The sequence below is a fragment of the Salvelinus fontinalis genome, chromosome 37 (genome assembly GCF_029448725.1).
Source record: "Salvelinus fontinalis isolate EN_2023a chromosome 37, ASM2944872v1, whole genome shotgun sequence".
Lineage (NCBI taxonomy): Eukaryota > Metazoa > Chordata > Actinopteri > Salmoniformes > Salmonidae > Salvelinus > Salvelinus fontinalis.
The window spans coordinates 29,032,377-29,051,375 of record NC_074701.1 but is presented as its reverse complement, the minus strand read 5'-3'; the positions used below and the strand labels follow the sequence as shown (position 1 = coordinate 29,051,375).

The following is an 18,999-nucleotide window of genomic DNA, read 5'->3' as shown; positions in this document are numbered from 1 at the left end:
TCAAATGATTAATTGAGTATGTTTACCCCACCCTTCCCTAACCCAACACGTGACTGAGCACTGTCTCTGCTGCACCATGAGACCAGTATAGTGACAACATAGCCTGTACACACACACATACACACACCACCAAGGAATGAATGGCAGTACCCTGTAGTGGGCTAACGCTAATTAACATTCCTGCTCATCAACCCTTCACGCGAGGCCTCTTGTCACCAAAACCAATGTATAGACTTTGCTATTATCAATCGTCAATTGAGCATAGGAGTAGGGATTGACTTGGCAATGCCGTTGAACAATATCTTTGAATACACTAACATGGGGGCTCAGAAAAATGCAAACGTAAGTTAAAAGCCAAACAGTTTCGTGTACAGATCTTATAGGTCTCCTGTCTAAATCTTTGTTAAACGTTCTGCCATAAAGGCAGTGGGAAATACCCGAGGCTAAAGGGTTAACCACATAGCCTACTCCAATGTTTTATTCTTGTAGAAGCCAAGTCGTTTGTAGTTTGGGGCCCATATCCTTTTCTTGGGGCCAGAGCCTGTTTCATTCAGTCTTTATCTCTCACTTGATCTTTATTGTCAGCCAGCCATCTGACACCGTTGTAAGCTGCTGCACACTACCTCCCAGTCTGCTTTTTTTTTGAGAGAATTTAAAACTACACATTGATGCGCATGCCCATTGCGCATTGGAAGCCATGTTGAAGTTTTGGTGGAGGCTTGCTGTTATTTTCTGACGCTGTGTTTTTTTTTCGATTTGTAGTATTGGTGTCGTTCAACCATACCATTCGGGAACCATAAATCGGAGTTCTAAAGATGAATTCCAGCGTCGACCTATCCAGGCGCAATCCGCAGGAGGATTTCGAGCTAATTCAGCGGATAGGAAGTGGCACATACGGAGATGTCTACAAGGTAACTGCAGCAATAGTAGCATGTAGTTAATTGCTGTGCTATTTTGATACATTACAATAAAACACACGCATTACATTGTAACGACACAGGGTATTCCAATTTACCCAATGATACACAAGAAAGCATACTACGTTTGTTGTTTAGTGTTGTTTACACTAAAACCTGTCGCTCAAGTGCTGGTGAATACCTTTGCTTGGAGCCGTGGAAGGCACCTGGCCAGAATATCATATCGCGAAATACTCAACAGAAAGCCTAATCCCTCATGTTCTGTTTTGATAAACAGAATTACGCAGTCCGTCACCCTTGGTCATTGGGTGGCTTTGTTACAATGTTGCGTTCCTGTTTGTTAGTGTCCTATTTATGGTGTGGTAGAATATCCCCGAACGATTCAGTCTGGTTCCACACAACAGACAAGGCCCGGCGCAGTCGGTCAGCCAAGGCAAGGGAAAGCAATTAATATTCAAGTTTAATTCGATTGTAGCCCAAAAAACATTTACATTGGATATTATTTAAGGAACTCAATTATACAGTTTTGCTGTTTTGGGACCCTGCAATAGTTAATTGTGTTAAATTGTTAGGGGCGGCAGGTAGCCTAGCGGTTTGCAGCAACCGAAGAGTTGCCAGTTCGAATCCCGGGTACGACAGGACAAAATCTTGCGGCAGTGAGCTGGTAACCAGAGGGTTGCTGTTATCAAATCCTAGATGCCATTGCCCGAGGTTTGGCCCTTGAGTAAGGCACTTAACCACTCTAAACAACAGCTTCCATGATGCCCAGTGTGGCAGCCCACCCACTCCTCCAAAACCTGTATATGTGCATGTATGTGTGTCTTTCGCAGGGGTTGGGTTAAAAGCGGAAGTACAATTTCGGTTGCACCTAAAGTGATCTTAATCTTCTATCTATTAAAAATATTGCCTATTCAGACCATTACTCTGTTCCAGCTGCCAGATGGGCATTATCAGATACCACTGGCATAGCACAGAGAATTTGACCAATCTTAACTTGTCAATACTTCCTCAATTACCGACTTGGAAGACAAGCAATGTCTTCTAAACATCCATGTTTAGTTTTAAAGTAAATAAATGTTTTGCTCCATGAAGTAACCCAACCATGTGTATGCCGCCATATTGACTATTTCAAATCTTCTCTCATTGATTGAGACAGGTGGGTGTCCACCCCAAAGGGCCGTATGTCTTCTTCTGTGGAGTTTAACAAAACCTATATCCTAGTACTACCTAATTTCTTCCATAGCTCCCTCCCCAAGCTCTGGGGCCTGAGGGTATTACTGCTCGTTACATTGCCTCGTATAACTCCTTCCCTGAGAACATTTATTCCAAGAAACCGCTCAGCCGCATCCACAATATTGTCCATCTTCCTGGACCTCCCCTACACTTTAGCCGTGCCATTGAACACCATTGCCATAAAAATCACAAAGTCCACCTTCTTTACACGTAACATCCCTGCATCCTGCTGGAGGGAAGCCAACTCTGCAGCCTGCATTTAAGGACTTGCCAACACCATGGAGTCCTCGAGTACCTTTTGTTCCGTCCACCCTTTTGACAGCTTCTGTATATGAAATGCACTGGACGGCCCTGACTTTGGCAATCTCATTCTGTTTTGTCCTTGTCAGGCACTCCAAAGATGTAGCTACATGCTTTCCACCACAGTTGTAACACTTCACAGATTCTTCATAACATTCACCATCACCTTTTTCCCACAACTTCTGCATCTCGGGTTCCTCCGCCTGTAGACACTCTCTACGTTTCCAAAAATGTTACACCGTTTACACTGCAACGGCCTGGAAATAAAAGCTCTTACAGGAAAGTACACACCCCAGCTTCACTCTGGTCGGGAGGGACTCCACATAAAAAAACACAAGAATAGACAAGCTCTTCTTTTCCTTGCCACTGACCCAACGATTCCTCCTCCGTGCATCAACCACTCCAGGAATACTCTTCAGCTCCTCCATGACCACTTCTTCCGAGACTCCAGCAATGACTCCCTTGACAGGTGCTCTTTTCCTTAGCTCAAAGCACAATGCAGCATGGTCATTTAATGTGTGTTCATTCGCCTGTGTTCAAAGGAACACAAAAAGTCATGACCAGCCCACTCCTCGTGACTCACCGACTCCACTTTACCCACACCTCTCCCCACCATCATCTTGGATACTTCCAACGGATTTCACAATTCGAGCCCCAATTGTCTCAGAAACCGGACTCCCACCAGATATGAGGTATTCTTCACAATGGGCATATTTTTTCCCATCCCAACTTTTGCTTCTCTAACTGTTCTTTTGAACAGAGGTCCATTCTTCCTTAATTCCACCGACATCAGATTTAATATTTCCACCATCCTTCCTTCATCTGAGTCTGTGCGCTCATCTTCTCCCGATGGGCTATCAAATTCCATTGTTCCGGTGGCCTCAACAAATTTGTCCTGCCTGCTTAGTCGAAAAGTGTTCTGGCTAGACTTTCCTTTAAATCCTGTCTCTTGAAATCTGTCCATTACCCCCCCACCTGTCTCGATCAATGAAAGAAGATTTGAAATAGACAAGATGACGGCATACACATTGTTGGATTACTTCATGCCGCTTTACATGATTTTGATAATGGGGCATTTTCTAAATTTAAACGAGCCCCTTGCAACTAGACCTGGACATTTAGAAGACGTTGGTTATCTTCCAAGTTGGGAATTGAGGAAGTATCGCCAAGTTAAGGTTGGTCAAATTCTCTGTGCTACGCTAAACAGTACCTAACCTTTAACGGCTAATGGAGCATCACATTAGCCCGTTTATAATCTGCTAGCTAGTCTTTCCTTTGTTGCAAGTGCACCACAAATAAACCTTTCACTCCTCCTACTTGTTGTTATAAATTAACCACAATATTGTGGAATTTTATTGTGGGAGGCAGTGGCGACCATTCAAAGTTCATTAACATTCAAACAACACAGATTTTATAATGCCAGGTTAGTATAACCTTGACTTCAACCAGAGTAGGCTACTTAGCAATCTTTTTGCCTTGCTAATATAAAAACACAACATGTAAAAGTGTTGGTCCCATGTTAAATGAGCTGAAAAAAATGAAAGTATTTAGAGTATTAGATGGCAATTAGTTGGATAAAGAGGAATTTGAAGGCCTACAATATGAAGACTTCAAAGTTTTTGTTTAGACAGTAACCATTAACTATACAGAATATAAGATATGTAGAAGATGACCGTATCAAATGTAGCCCACATCCTGAAATGTTTAGCTTAAGGACATTTGCCTCACTATGCTTTCAGGAATGGAATCATTTTCACCTTGGTCATAGTGAATGAATGTAAAATGTGAGTGGCACAGCTGGGCAGACATGGTCTGGAATGCAGTGGTCCTGACTTCCTGTGTGTGTGTGTGATCCATTGTTTAAGACTGATCCTGTAAAGGAAGAGGTAGAGGAGAAAGCCTGGTCAGACCTTCAGCTGGATGTGTTCACAATCGGACCGTGCAGAACCGTCTGCAGTGGCCATCCTGTTTGGGCCGGGAATGTTCTGTTTTCCTCTAGTTTCCTTATTAAAACTGTTGGATATAAGCCCCAACGTTGTTTATCTTCAGGGAGGCTCCTTCTACCTATTGAACCAGTGTAATGTACTGTAACAGCCTACAGTGTTTACCTTGTGTTTTCTTGATACACACACTAAAACATACTGAGCCAAGCATTTCTTCTACCCTAAGGAAATGAAGTAGCTCATACAGCCTCCGTATTGTTCGCCACTATGCTTGTCATATCATCATTTGCTAACAGTGCAGATTACAGCAGTACAATGTGGAGAGAATCAGAAGGCGTAGCGGGGTGGTGATATCTGCCACCCCGTCCCAGTAAGAATGTGTTTGTTGTGGGCTACAGTGCGTCACTGTTGTTTTGTCAGCTGTGTCTGTAAGATAGCTGTGCTTCTCTTTCTAAATGATGTCTCCTGCGTGTCACTATCAATGCCATTGGTTAACATGTTATAAAACATGCATTAATGAGTGTTTATTCCAAGGAATAGGTTACTCCACATTACAACCGCATTCCTGTATTTGAATAATGAGGCAGTAATCACACTTGACTGCTGTCTTTTACTGCCCTTCTCCCGAAACAAAAAGCATGGGACGTCAGAAGTTCAGTGAGGATATTTGTTGTTTGGATTGGAAGCGGGACTTTAAGGTCTAAATCATTTTATACTGAACCAAAATTTGAACGCAACATATAAAGTGTTGGTTTCATGAGCTGAAATAAAAGATCCCAGGAATTGTTTTTCACTCCCATTTTTTTGCACAAATTTGTTTACATCCCTGCTAGTGAGCATTTCTCCCTTTGACAAAATAATCCATCCACCTGACAGGTGTGGCATATCAAGAAGCTGATTAAACAGCATGATCATTACACAGGTGCGCCTTGTGCTGGGGACAATAAAAAGATGCCTCCAACGTCGTTTTAGAGAATATGGTAGTACGTCCAACCGGCCTCACAACCGCAGACCACGTGTAACCACGCAAGCCCAGGACCTCCACATCCGGCTTCTTCACCTGCGGGATCGATCGTCTGAGACAGCCACATGGAGAGCTGATGAAACTGAGGAGTATTTTTGTCTGTAATAAAGCACTTTTGTGGGATTTTTTTTTAAATTCTAATGCCCTCCCAAGCCCACCCATGGCTGCTCCCCTGCACAGTCATGTGAAATCCATAGGTTTAGTCTAATAAATGTATTTCAATTGACTGATTTCCTTATAAACTCAGCAAAATAAAAAACAGCCCTTTTTCAGGACCTTGTCTTTCAAAGATAATTAGTAAAAATGAAAATAATTTCACAGATTTTCATTGTAAAGCGTTTAAACACTGTTTCCCCATGCTTGTTCAATGAACCATATACAATTAATGAACATGCTCCTGTGGAACGGTTGTTATGACACTAACAGCTTACAGACGGTAGGCAATGAAAACTTAGGACACTAAAGAGGCCTTTCTACTGACTCTGAAAAACACCAAAAGAAAAATGCCCAGGGTCCCTGCTCATCTGCGTGAACGTGCCTTAGGCATGCTGCATGCTGCAAGGAGGCATGCTGCAAGGAGGCATGAGGACTGCAGATGTGGCCAGGGCAATAAATGACAATATCCAAACTGTGAGAAGCCTAAGACAGCGCTACAGGGAGACAGGATGGACAGCTGATCGTCCTCACAGTGGCAGACCACATGTAACAACACCTGCACAGGATCAGTACATCTGAACATCACACCTGCGGGACAGATACAGGATGGCAACAACAACAGCCCGAGTTACACCAGGAACGCACAATCCCTCCATCAGTGCTCAGACTGTCCGCAATAGGCTGAGAGAGGCTGGACTGAGGGCTTGTAGGCCTGTTGTAAGGCAGATCCTCACCAGACAACTACGTCGCCTATGGGCACAAACCCACCGTCGCTAAACCAGACAGGACTGGCAAAAAGTGCTCTTCACTGACGAGTCGTGGTTTTGTCTCACCGGGGGTGACGGTCGGATTCGCGTTTATCGTCGACGGAATGAGGCCTGTACTCTGGAGCGGGATCGAGGTGGAGGGTCCGTCATGGTCTGGGGCAGTGTGTCACAGCATCATCGGACTGAGCTTGTTGTCATTGCAGGCAATGTCAACGCTGTGCATTACAGGGAAGACATCCTCCTCCCTCATGTGGTACCCTTCCTGCAGGCTCATCCTCACATGACCCTCCAGCATAACAATGCCACCAGCCATACTGCTTGTTCTGTGTGTGATTTTCTGCAAGACAGGAATGTCAGTGTTCTGCCATGGCCAGCGAAGAGCCCGGATCTCAATCCCATTGAGCACGTCTGGGACCTGTTGGATCGAAGGGTGAGGGCTAGGGCCATTCCCCCCAGAAATGTCTGGGAACTTGCAAGTGCTTTGGTGGAAGACTCAGGTAACATCTCACAGCAAGATCTGGAAAATCTGGTGCAGCCCATGAGGAGGAGATGCACTGCAGTACTTAATGCAGCTGGTGGCCACACCAGATACTGACTGTTACTTTTGATTTTGACCCCCCCCCCTTCATTCATGGACACATTATTCAATTTCTGTTAGTCACATGTATGTGGAACTTGTTCAGTTTATGTCTCAGTTGTTGAATCTTGTTATGTTCATACAAATATTTACACTAAGTTTTTTGAAAATAAATGCAGTTGCCAGTGAGAGGACGTTCCTTTTTTTGAGTTCATGAACTGTATCTCAGTAATATCGCAAATTGTTGCATTTTAAAGTTTTTTGTTCAGTATAGTTCTGAGCAGGTTACGTAGGCCTGTTGTCTGTGAGTGGCAGGGTAAGCAGATGAGAAATGCAGCAGGTTATGTAGGCCTGTTGTCTGTGAGTGGCAGGGTAAGCAGATGAGAAACGCAGCAGGTTATGTAGGCCTGTTGTCTGTGAGTGGCAGGGTAAGCAGATGAGAAATGCAGCAGGTTATGTAGGCCTGTTGTCTGTGAGTGGCAGGGTAAGCAGATGAGAAACGCAGCAGGTTATGTAGGCCTGTTGTCTGTGAGTGGCAGTGTAAGCAGATGAGAAACGCAGCAGGTTATGTAGGCCTGTTGTCTGTGAGTGGCATGGTAAGCAGATGAGAAATGCAGCAGGTTATGTAGGCCTGTTGTCTGTGAGTGGCAGGGTAAGCAGATGAGAAATGCAGCAGGTTATGTAGGCCTGTTGTCTGTGAGTGGTAGGGTAAGCAGATGAGAAACGCAGCAGGTTATGTAGGCCTGTTGTCTGTGAGTGGCAGGGTAAGCAGATGAGAAACGCAGCAGGTTATGTAGGCCTGTTGTCTGTGAGTGGCAGGGTAAGCAGATGAGAAATGCAGCAGGGGATTGGTTTCTTTGGCTTCCTCAGGAGTTTAGCATTTCCTTATTTTCTGAGCGCGGTACCTCTTCACACACTGTGTTCTAACGTAGTGTCTACATGTGAAGTGTGGGTTATGAACCTTCACAGCACAGACTGTGAAGGTGGGGTTTGGTAAGGCTATTAATCATGAAGTTAGGTGTTGTCAGAAAGACTCTGAGCTCTCTGATTGGGGGTGAGGTCGTCCTTTGTCCTATGTTGTCAGTCTACTAGCCATGCTTTATAAAGCCTTGGCCTTAGCTTGGCTCTGTTTTATTCTTCTGGCCATCCACTAGCTTATTCCACTGGTCTAGCTAGCTGCTGGTCTGGGATGCCAGTATTTGGCCTAAAGCATTAAGGAGAGAAACTGGAACCAATTCGCTCACACACAGCTCACTCCCCACCTGCCGCACACGCCCTTGTTTTTGTCAGGGTCTAGGCCTATGTTATAATATGTCATTTAGCAGAAGCTTTTATCCAAACCGACTTACAGTAATGTGTGCATACATTTGTATGTATTCTAAGTGCAATTGTGATTCACTAAGTTAAAAGTGCAATTGTTGGGCCCTTTTTTATTTATTTCCATTTTTGGCTATGTTTATTATTTAGCTCATTTGAGGTTTTTAGGACCATTTTTGTTTTATCTTGATTATTGTTGAGTCGAGTACTGCAAGGAAAGACCTAGTTAAGCTGCAGCTGGCCCAGAAAAGAGTGGCACGTCTTGCTCTTCATTGTGATCTGAAGGATGATATAAATACTATGGATGCCAGTCACTCTTGGCTAAGCGTTGAGGTGAGACTGACTGCGTCACGTCTTTTCATAAAAAACATGTTAAATCCCAAATTGTTTGCATAGTCAACTTACACACAGCTCTGGCGCCCCCACTTATGCCACCAGGGGTCTTTTCACTGTCCCCAAATCCTGAACAAATTCAAGAAAGCGTACACTATTATATAGAGCCATTATTTAATTGAACTACATTCTATCTCATATTGCTCAAATGAACAGCAAACCTGGTTTCAAAAAACAGATTAACACCTCATGGCACAACTCCTCTCCTATTTGACCTAGATAGTTTATGACTGACTGTGGGTTGCGTGGTCGGTTTATGTTTCTATGGCCTGGCTCAGAAGCAGTGAGAGAGCGAGGGATAGGGGGAAAGTTCAGTGACCCAGTTTTCCCAGGATAAGCCTGGATTTTAACGCTGGCTGCCTTGGCTGAAAGAGGGAGCCAAACCTGATGCCCGGGTGTGAAGCCCATACGGAATGAGCTCAGACGCTGGGCATAATGGCTCTTAGCCCAAACCTGCTGCCCGGGTGTGAACCCCATACGGAATGAGCTCAGACGCTGGGCATAATGGCTCTTAGCCCAAACCTGCTGCCCGGGTGTGAACCCCATACGGAATGAGCTCAGACGCTGGGCATAATGGCTCTTAGCCCAAACCTGCTGCCCGGGTGTGAACCCCATACGGAATGAGCTCAGACGCTGGGCATAATGGCTCTTAGTCCAAACCTGCTGCCCGGGTGTGAACCCCATACGGAATGAGCTCAGACGCTGGGCATAATGGCTCTTAGCCCAAACCTGCTGCCCGGGTGTGAACCCCATACGGAATGAGCTCAGACGCTGGGCATAATGGCTCTTAGCCCAAACCTGCTGCCCGGGTGTGAACCCCATACGGAATGAGCTCAGACGCTGGGCATAATGGCTCTTAGCCCAAACCTGCTGCCCGGGTGTGAACCCCATACGGAATGAGCTCAGACGCTGGGCATAATGGCTCTTAGTCCAATGGTGCCCAGAATCATAAGAGATATAATAATTTAAGCCTTGGGAAGAGGGAGGGGGAGACAAAGGAGCGAAGTTACAGGTAGCCTAGCGGTTAAGAGCGTTGGGCCAGTTACCTAAAGGTCGCTGGTTTGAAATCTACAAACCAACTAGGTGAAAAATCTGTCAGTGTCCTTGAGCAAGGCACTTAACCCTAATTGCTCCTGTATGTTGGTCTGGATAAGAGTGTTTCCAATAATTTCCCGAGGCCTACTACTACATGCCTGTCCAGCTGACCGTAGGGTGGAGTCAACCTCTCAATGGGAATTCTGTAATGGAGTGCCACAGTCCACACAGGGCTTGTATAACCTATAGGCCTTATGTGTGTCTGTGTCCTCAAGGGACAAATTAGCCACCAGGGACAGGCCTCTGATGTGCTGGAAGATTAGGCCTATGTTTGCCACATAGCTACATCTTTGATTTAAAGATGACCCACAGACTAAAGTTAGTTTCTGTGTTTTCACTCTGCCTTCACTAGAGGGGTGCTTGTCACAGGGTGTAAAGCTGGGAAAAGTTAGTTTCTGTGTTTTCACTCTGCCTTCACTAGAGGGGTGCTTGTCACAGGGTGTAAAGCTGGGAAAAGTTAGTTTCTGTGTTTTCACTCTGCCTTCACTAGAGGGGTGCTTGTCACAGGGTGTAAAGCTGGGAAGTGGGAGCGAATCTATGGAGATCTCTATTGCAATGTTGTAAATATATGTCGTGAGTCACAAACAAAGGAGGTGTTGTAAAAATACAGAATACAACTTTCAAATAATCACTATCTGTAAATATGCTCATATACTCTGAACAAAAATATAATTGCAACATATCAAGTGTTGGTCCCATATTTCATGATCTGAAATAAAGATCTCAGATATTTTCCATGTGCACAAAAAGCTTATTTCTCTCATTTTTTGCTCAAATTTGTTTACATTCATTCTAGTGAGCATTTCTCCATTGCCAAGATAATCCATCCACCTGACAGGTGTGGCAGCATACCACCCTGCATACCACTACTGGCTTGCTTCTGAAGCTAAGCAGGGTTGGTCCTGGTCAGTCCCTGGATGGGAGACCAGATGCTGCTGGAAGTGGTGTTGGAGGGCCAGTAGGAGGCACCCTTTCCTCTGGTCTAAAAAAGATCCCTATGCCCCAGGGCAGTGATTGGGGACACTGCCCTGTGTAGGGTGCCGTCTTTCGGATGGGACGTTAAACGGGTGTCCTGACTCTCTGAGGTCATTAAAGATCCCATGGCACTTATTGTAAGAGTAGGGGTGTTAACCCCGGTGTCCAGGCTAAATTCCCAATCTGGCCCTCAAACCATCATGGTCACCTAATAATCCCCAGTTTACAATTTGCTCATTCATCCCCCTCCTCTCCCCTGTAACTATTCCCCAGGTCGTTGCTGCAAATGAGAACGTGTTCTCAGTCAACTTACCTGGTAAAATAACGGTAAATAAATAAATATCAAGAAGCTGATTAAACAGCATGATCCTTACACAGGTGCGCCTTGTTCTGGGGATAATAAAAGGCCACTAAAAATGTGCAATTTTGTCACACAACACTGCCACAGATGTCTCAAGTTTTGAGGAAGAGTGCAATTAGCATGCTAACTGAAGGAATGTTCACCATAGCTGTTGCCAGAGCATTTCATGTTAATTTCTCTGCCATAAGCACCCTTCAACGCCATTTTAGAGAATGATGAAACTGTGGGTTTGCACAACTGAAGAATGTCTGCAGAAACCGTCTAAGGGAAGCTCATCTACTTGCTCGTCGTCCTCACCAGGGTCTTGATCTGACTGCAGTTCGGCGTTGTAACCAACTTCAGTGGGCCGAATGCTCACCTTCAATGGCCACTGGTACGCTGGAGAAGTGTGCTCTTCACGGTTGAATGCCGGTTTCAACTGTATCGGGCAGACTGACGTTGTGTGGGCGAGCGGTTTGCTGATGTCCACGTTGTGAACAGAGTGCCCCATGGTGGTGGGGTTATTGTATGGGCAGGCATAAGCTACGGACAACGAAGACAACTACATTTTATTGATGGCAATTTGAATGTGCAGCGATACCATGACGAGATCCTGAGGCCCATTGTTGAGCCATTCATCCGCCTCCACCACGTTTCAGCCTGATAATGCACGGCCCCATGTCGCAAGGATAGTACACAATTCCTGGGAGCTGAACATGTCCCAGTTTTTCCATGGCCTGCATATTCACTCACCAGACATGTCACCATTGAGCATGGGTGCTCTGTATTGACGTGTACGACAGCGTGTTCCAGTTCCCGCCAATATCCAGCAACTTCGCACAGCTATTGAAGAGGAGTGGGACAACATTCCACAGGCCACAATCAACAGCCTGATCAACTCTATGTGAAGGAGATGTGTCGCACTGCATGATGCAAATGGTGGTCACACCAGATACTGTGTTATTTTTTTTATTTTTTTATATATCCATGCCCCTACCTTTTTTTTTGAAGGTATCTGTGACCAACAGATGCATATCTGTTTTCCCAGTCATGTGAAATTCATTGATTAGGGCCTAATGAATTTATTTAAATTGACTGATTTCCTTATGAACAGCAACTCAGTAAAAACTTTATAATTGTAGCGTTTTATAATTTTGTTCAGTGTAGTTTCACAACCATATGTCATGATCCAAAAGTGAATGAGTCATAATTTAACAAAAACAAATGATTAGCAAATAAATGCAAGACAGGTTTTTTTTCTGGATTAACACAGCATTTCTTTTCTCATTTCCTTGTTTCCTTTCTTTTCCTTTTATAATTGCCATTTCTTCCTTTCCTTGCTTGCTTTCCTTGCTGTCCTCCCCTCCTTTTCTTTCTTAGCTCCCTTTCTGCCTATCCTTTCCTAGCTTCCTTTCTTCCTTTCCTAACTTTCTTTCCTCTGTCTTGCCCATCTTCCATTCCTCCTTCCCTAGCTTCCTTTTCTAGATCCTTTCTTAATTTTCTAGCTTTCTTTCCACATTTCCTTGTTCCCTTTCCCTAATGTCCTGTACTCTTTTTCTTTCCTCCTTTCTTGGCTTCCTTTCCTTTTTCTTGCTATGCTAGCTCTCCTATCCTTTCCCCCTTTCTTCCTATCATAGTTTACTTTCCTCCTTTCCCTGCTCTTTTCTTCCCTAGCTTTCTTTCCTCCTCCTTTCCTGGATTCCTTTCCTCCTTTTCTTACTCCATTTCCTTCCCTAACTCTTTCCTAGATCCATTTCCTCTTTTCCCAGCTTCTTTTCCTCCCACTACATTAGTCACTGGGCATTCTACTACTGCTACTGCTACTGCTACTGCTACTGCTACTGCTACTGCTACTACTACTACTAGTACTACTACTACTACTACTACTACTACTACTACTATTATTATTATTATTATTATTATTATTATTATTATAATGGTAGCAGCAAATCAGTGGCCCGAGGTGGTACTACTACAACAATTACAGTAACTATAATGGTAGCAGCAAATCAGTGGCCCGATGGTAGTGTCCACCCTGAGATTGGAAGGGTGGAGGTTTGATCCCTGATTGTGTTATACAAACTAGACTCACTCAGCTAGACTCACTCAGCTTGGCACTCGGCATTAAAGGGGAAGTTCATCAATTTTTACATGTAGACTTATTTTCACTCTATGTGATTGTAGTTGATCCCCAAGACATTTTTGATATAAGTTGTTTCATTACAGAGAAAATTGAGTGGTCACTTGCCATCGACTACAATGTATTATGAAAATGTGTCTAAAGTAAAATATAATAAAAAAACTCTCCAAACCAACTTGTATTACATCAGAATCACATTCTGAAGATGTCTCTCAATATTTGAATTTTTTTCCAATGTCCCATAAATCCATATTTGCATCTGTTGTTGTAAGCATCATAATTCAAACAGATTTATGGCACAGTGGAATTTGTTTTGGGGTAGTGCAGAGAAGTCATTCAGAATGGGATTCTGTTGTAATGATTTGCTGTGGACTGTTTTCTAATATGCTTTAGACATATTTTCATATTGCATAATAGAACCTTTAAGTTAGAATACAAGTAAAACATATTTCACGTTTACTTTTAGGAGATACTCGAAGAGTTGATAAAGTGGACACTCATACAGAGTGAAGTGGCAAAAGTAAGGTAAGGGTGACTGTATCATTCAGTCCTGGCCTGTGGAATAGAGAGCATGTGTGTACTACGGGTGACCTGCCTTACACTTGTCCTTGGCAGGCAGGTTAACAGTCTCTGAAGGGGGACTTGGGATACTGCAAAGTCCAGCCATAGGTTCTTTTTGCTCAGGAAGTGAGGGCTACGATCCGTGTAGTGCACCCATTATCCAGAGTATGCCGTGCCATGGAAGATTTGGCAAGCACACTTCTGGATGCTCTCAAGCTGTCCACCAATGATTGATTGATTTTGCTGTGGCCCTCCTCCAGATAGCGCTAGCCTGTTGTAAGTCCCTACCCCCGTTCCATCTTCTTAATGCTGAGTGCCAAGCAGAGGGGCATCAGGCCACATCTTGTAGTCTTTGGTTGGTATGACTCAAGCATGGATGAAACCTCCAGCCTTCCAATCTCAGGGTGGACACGCTACTATAGGGCCACTGATTTGCTGCTACTGTTATAATGACTGTCATAGTAACAGTAATGTAGAATGCCCAAAGTCACTACTGTTGTAGGGGGAAAGTAAGCTGGGAAAGGATGAAAGGAATCTAGGAAAGGAAGCTAGGGAAGTAAAGGGAGCAAGAAAGAAGGAAAGGAAGCTATGATGGGAGGAAAGCGAGCTAGCATAACAAAGGAGAGGAGGAAGGGAGGAAAGGGATCAAGGAAAGGAGGAATGGAAGATGGGAAAGACTTAGGAAAGGAAAGCAAAGGTAGCCAGGAAAGGATAAGAGGAAAGGGAACTAGGAAAGCAAAGGAGGGAGGAAAGGAAGGAAATAAATATAGGAATGGAGGAAGTAACTAGGAAAAGAGAAAATTAAAGAAATTTAGGGAACAAGAAAATTAGGAAAGGGAACTGAAAGGAAGCTAGGGAAGGAAAGGAGCAAGACAATTAGGAAAGAAATCTAGGATAGTAGGAAAGAAAGTTTGGAAAGGACAGAAGGAAAGAGAGCTAGGAAAGCAAAGGATTGGAGGAAAGGGCTCAAGCAATGGAAAATAAGAAATGAAGCTAGGAAATGATATGAGGAGAGGAACCCAGGGAAGGAAAGGGAGTAAGGAAAGGTGGAGAGGGAAGGAATATATAGATTGGATAGGAGGAAATTAAGATAGGAAAGGTAATTGTGATATTCATTTTTATCTTATTTTTTATGAGAACTGAGGATGTCCTAATCTGGAATCTGTATATTACACATTTTATGTCACGTGCCGAGTACAACAGGTCTAGACCTTACCGTGAAATGCTTACAAGCCCTTAATCAACAATGCAGATCAAGAATTAGAGTTAAGAAAATATTTACTTTCTACTTTCGTTTATTTAGTAACATAATAAAATAACAATAATGAGGCTATATACAGGGAGTAGCGGTTCCGGGGGTACAGGTTAGTTGAGGTCATTTGTACATGTAGGTAGGGGTAAAGTGACTATGCATAGATAATAAACAGCAGAGTAGCAGCAGTGTACATGTAGGTAGGGGTGAAGTGACTATGCATAGATAATAAACAGCAGAGTAGCAGCAGTGTACATGTAGTTAGGGGTAAAGTGACTATGTATAGATAATAAACAGAGAGTAGCAGCAGTGTACATGTAGGTAGGGGTAAAGTGACTATGTATAGATAATAAACAGAGAGTAGCAGCAGTGTACATGTAGGTAGGGGTAAAGTGACTATGTATAGATAATAAACAGAGAGTAGCAGCAGTGTACATGTAGGTAGGGGTAAAGTGACTATGCATAGATAATAAACAGCAGAGTAGCAGCAGTGTACATGTAGGTAGGGGTAAAGTGACTATGCATAGATAATAAACAGAGAGTAGCAGCAGTGTACATGTAGGTAGGGGTGAAGTGACTATGCATAGATAATAAACAGAGAGTAGCAGCAGTGTACATGTAGGTAGGGGTAAAGTGACTATGTATAGATAATAAACAGAGAGTAGCAGCAGTGTACATGTAGGTAGGGGTAAAGTGACTATGCATAGATAATAAACAGAGAGTAGCAGCAGTATACATGTAGGTAGGGGTGAAGTGACTATGCATAGATAATAAACAGAGAGTAGCAGCAGTGTACATGTAGGTAGGGGTAAAGTGACTATGTATAGATAATAAACAGAGAGTAGCAGCAGTGTACATGTAGGTAGGGGTAAAGTGACTATGCATAGATAATAAACAGCAGAGTAGCAGCAGTGTACATGTAGGTAGGGGTAAAGTGACTATGTATAGATAATAAACAGAGAGTAGCAGCAGTGTAAAAACAAGGCGGGGGGTCAATGTACATATTCTGGGGGGCCATTTGATTCATTGCACAAGATCTGTAAAACCCAACTCACAAATATGTGGAACAACTCACAAATATGTGGAACAACTCACAAATGGGAGTCAAGTCACATGTAAAATGCAGGTCACAAATGTAATCTGTGGAGTCAAATGTCATATTCACAAACATATTTGACCACTTGTTTTTGCGAAGTAGGAAATATGTTTGTAAAATGTGCAGAAAACACCTGTCTTAAACAGACAACACCTGTCTTAAACAGACAACACCTGTCTTAAACAGACAACACCTGTCTTAAACAGACAACACCTGTCTTAAACAGACAACACCTGTCTTAAACAGACAACACCTGTCTTAAACAGACAACACCTGTCTTAAACAGACAACACCTGTCTTAAACAGACAACACCTGTCTTAAACAGACAACACCTGTCTTAAACAGACAACACCTGTCTTGCATTTATTGTTTGTTAATGAGGACTCATTTGCTTTTGGATTAGGACATGTGTTTATAAAACCATAATGAACAAAAATATAAATGCAACAATTTAAAAGATTTTATTGAGTTACAATTCATATTAAGAAATCAGTCAATTTAAAGAAATTCATTAGGCCTTAATCTATGGATTTCACATGACTGGGCAGGGAGGCAGCCATGGGAGGGCATAGGTCTACCCACTTGGCAGCCAGGCCCACCCACTGGGACCCAGCCATTCAGAATGAGTTTTTCCCCACAAAAGGGCTTTGTTACAGGCAGAAATACTTCTCAGCACCCGCATCCAGAAACTGGTTGTGTAGGTCCTGGGCTGGCGTGCTTACATGTGGTCTGTGGTTGTGAGGCCGGTTGGGCGTACTGCCAAATTCTCTTAAATGAAGTTGGAGTTGGCTTATGGTATAGAAATTAACATTAAATTAACAGGGATGTAAACAAAATTTGAGAGAATTAAGCTTTTTGTGCTTTTCTGGGATCTTTTATTTCAGCTCATGAAACATGGGATAACACTTTACATGTTGTGTTAATATTTTTGTTCAGAGTACATAACTTTGTCATAACATGTGAGCTTGCATGGATATGTCAAATTTGTCATTTATGCTCATGGGATCTATAGATTTTGGTCTAGGCTGCCGGTTAGCTAGCCTGCCAACATGTGCCTCTTTAGCCTCTCTCAGTTCTCTGGCTGCCCAGCTAGGACTAGACCTACGCTCTAACCCACACACAGCTCTAACCCACACACAGCTCTGACCCACACACAGCTCTGACCCACACACAGCTCTAACCCACACACAGCTCTAACCCACACGCAGCTCTAACCCACACGCAGCTCTAACCCACACGCAGCTCTAACCCACACGCAGCTCTAACCCACACGCAGCTCTGACCCACACGCAGCTCTAACCCACACGCAGCTCTGACCCACACGCAGCTCTAACCCACACGCAGCTCTAACCCACACGCAGCTCTAACCCACACGCAGCTCTAACCCACACGCAGCTCTAACCCACACGCAGCTCTGACCCACACGCAGCTCTAACCCACACGCAGCTCTAACCCACACACAGCTCTAACCCACACACAGCTCTAACCCACACACAGCTCTGACCCACACACAGCTCTAACCCACACGCAGCTCTAACCCACACACAGCTCTAACCCACACACAGCTCTAACCCACACGCAGCTCTGCCTGGAGTCTGTGCCTGATGCTTTCTTTCCTTCACTGCGTTTCCATATTGTAAGTAGATGCGTTTCCATATTGTAAGTAGATGCGTTTCCATATTGTAAGTAGATGCGTTTCCATATTGTAAGTAGATGCGTTTCCATGTTGTAAGTAGATGCGTTTCCATATTGTAAGTAGATGCGTTTCCATATTGTAAGTAGATGCGTTTCCATGTTGTAAGTAGATGCGTTTCCATGTTGTAAGTAGATGCGTTTCCATATTGTAAGTAGATGCGTTTCCATATTGTAAGTAGATGCGTTTCCATGTTGTAAGTAGATGCGTTTCCATGTTGTAAGTAGATGCGTTTCCATATTGTAAGTAGATGCGTTTCCATATTGTAAGTAGATGCGTTTCCATATTGTAAGTAGATGCGTTTCCATATTGTAAGTAGATGCGTTTCCATGTTGTAAGTAGATGCGTTTCCATATTGTAAGTAGATGCGTTTCCATATTGTAAGTAGATGCGTTTCCATATTGTAAGTAGATGCGTTTCCATATTGTAAGTAGATGCGTTTCCATATTGTAAGTAGATGCGTTTCCATATTGTAAGTAGATGCGTTTCCATGTTGTAAGTAGATGCGTTTCCATATTGTAAGTAGATGCGTTTCCATGTTGTAAGTAGATGCGTTTCCATATTGTAAGTAGATGCGTTTCCATATTGTAAGTAGATGCGTTTCCATATTGTAAGTAGATGCGTTTCCATATTGTAAGTAGATGCGTTTCCATATTGTAAGTAGATGCGTTTCCATATTGTAAGTAGATGCGTTTCCATGTTGTAAGTAGATGCGTTTCCATGTTGTAAGTAGATGCGTTTCCATATTGTAAGTAGATGCGTTTCCATATTGTAAGTAGATGCGTTTCCATATTGTAAGTAGATGCGTTTCCATGTTGTAAGTAGATGCGTTTCCATGTTGTAAGTAGATGCGTTTCCATGTTGTAAGTAGATGCGTTTCCATATTGTAAGTAGATGCGTTTCCATATTGTAAGTAGATGCGTTTCCATATTGTAAGTAGATGCGTTTCCATGTTGTAAGTAGATGCGTTTCCATGTTGTAAGTAGATGCGTTTCCATGTTGTAAGTAGATGCGTTTCCATATTGTAAGTAGATGCGTTTCCATGTTGTAAGTAGATGCGTTTCCATGTTGTAAGTAGATGCGTTTCCATGTTGTAAGTAGATGCGTTTCCATGTTGTAAGTAGATGCGTTTCCATATTGTAAGTAGATGCGTTTCCATATTGTAAGTAGATGCGTTTCCATATTGTAAGTAGATGCGTTTCCATGTTGTAAGTAGATG

At 43.4% G+C, this 18,999-nt stretch overlaps 1 protein-coding gene across 9 annotated transcripts in view; it reads left to right on the top strand.

Moving 5' to 3' along the window:
* Nucleotides 1–670: 670 nt before the first annotated feature.
* LOC129836479 (mitogen-activated protein kinase kinase kinase kinase 3-like) overlaps nucleotides 671–18,999 on the top strand; it is a 97,134-nt gene continuing 78,805 nt past the window's right edge. For 8 of the 9 annotated variants that reach the window (XM_055902733.1, XM_055902738.1, XM_055902732.1 and 5 more), the window contains exon 1: nucleotides 671–911. In XM_055902733.1, coding sequence (XP_055758708.1) covers nucleotides 816–911 — 96 coding nt within the window. In that variant the 5' untranslated portion in view covers nucleotides 671–815. The remainder of the gene's footprint in view (nucleotides 912–18,999) is intronic. The other variant, XM_055902736.1, reaches the window with a different exon arrangement.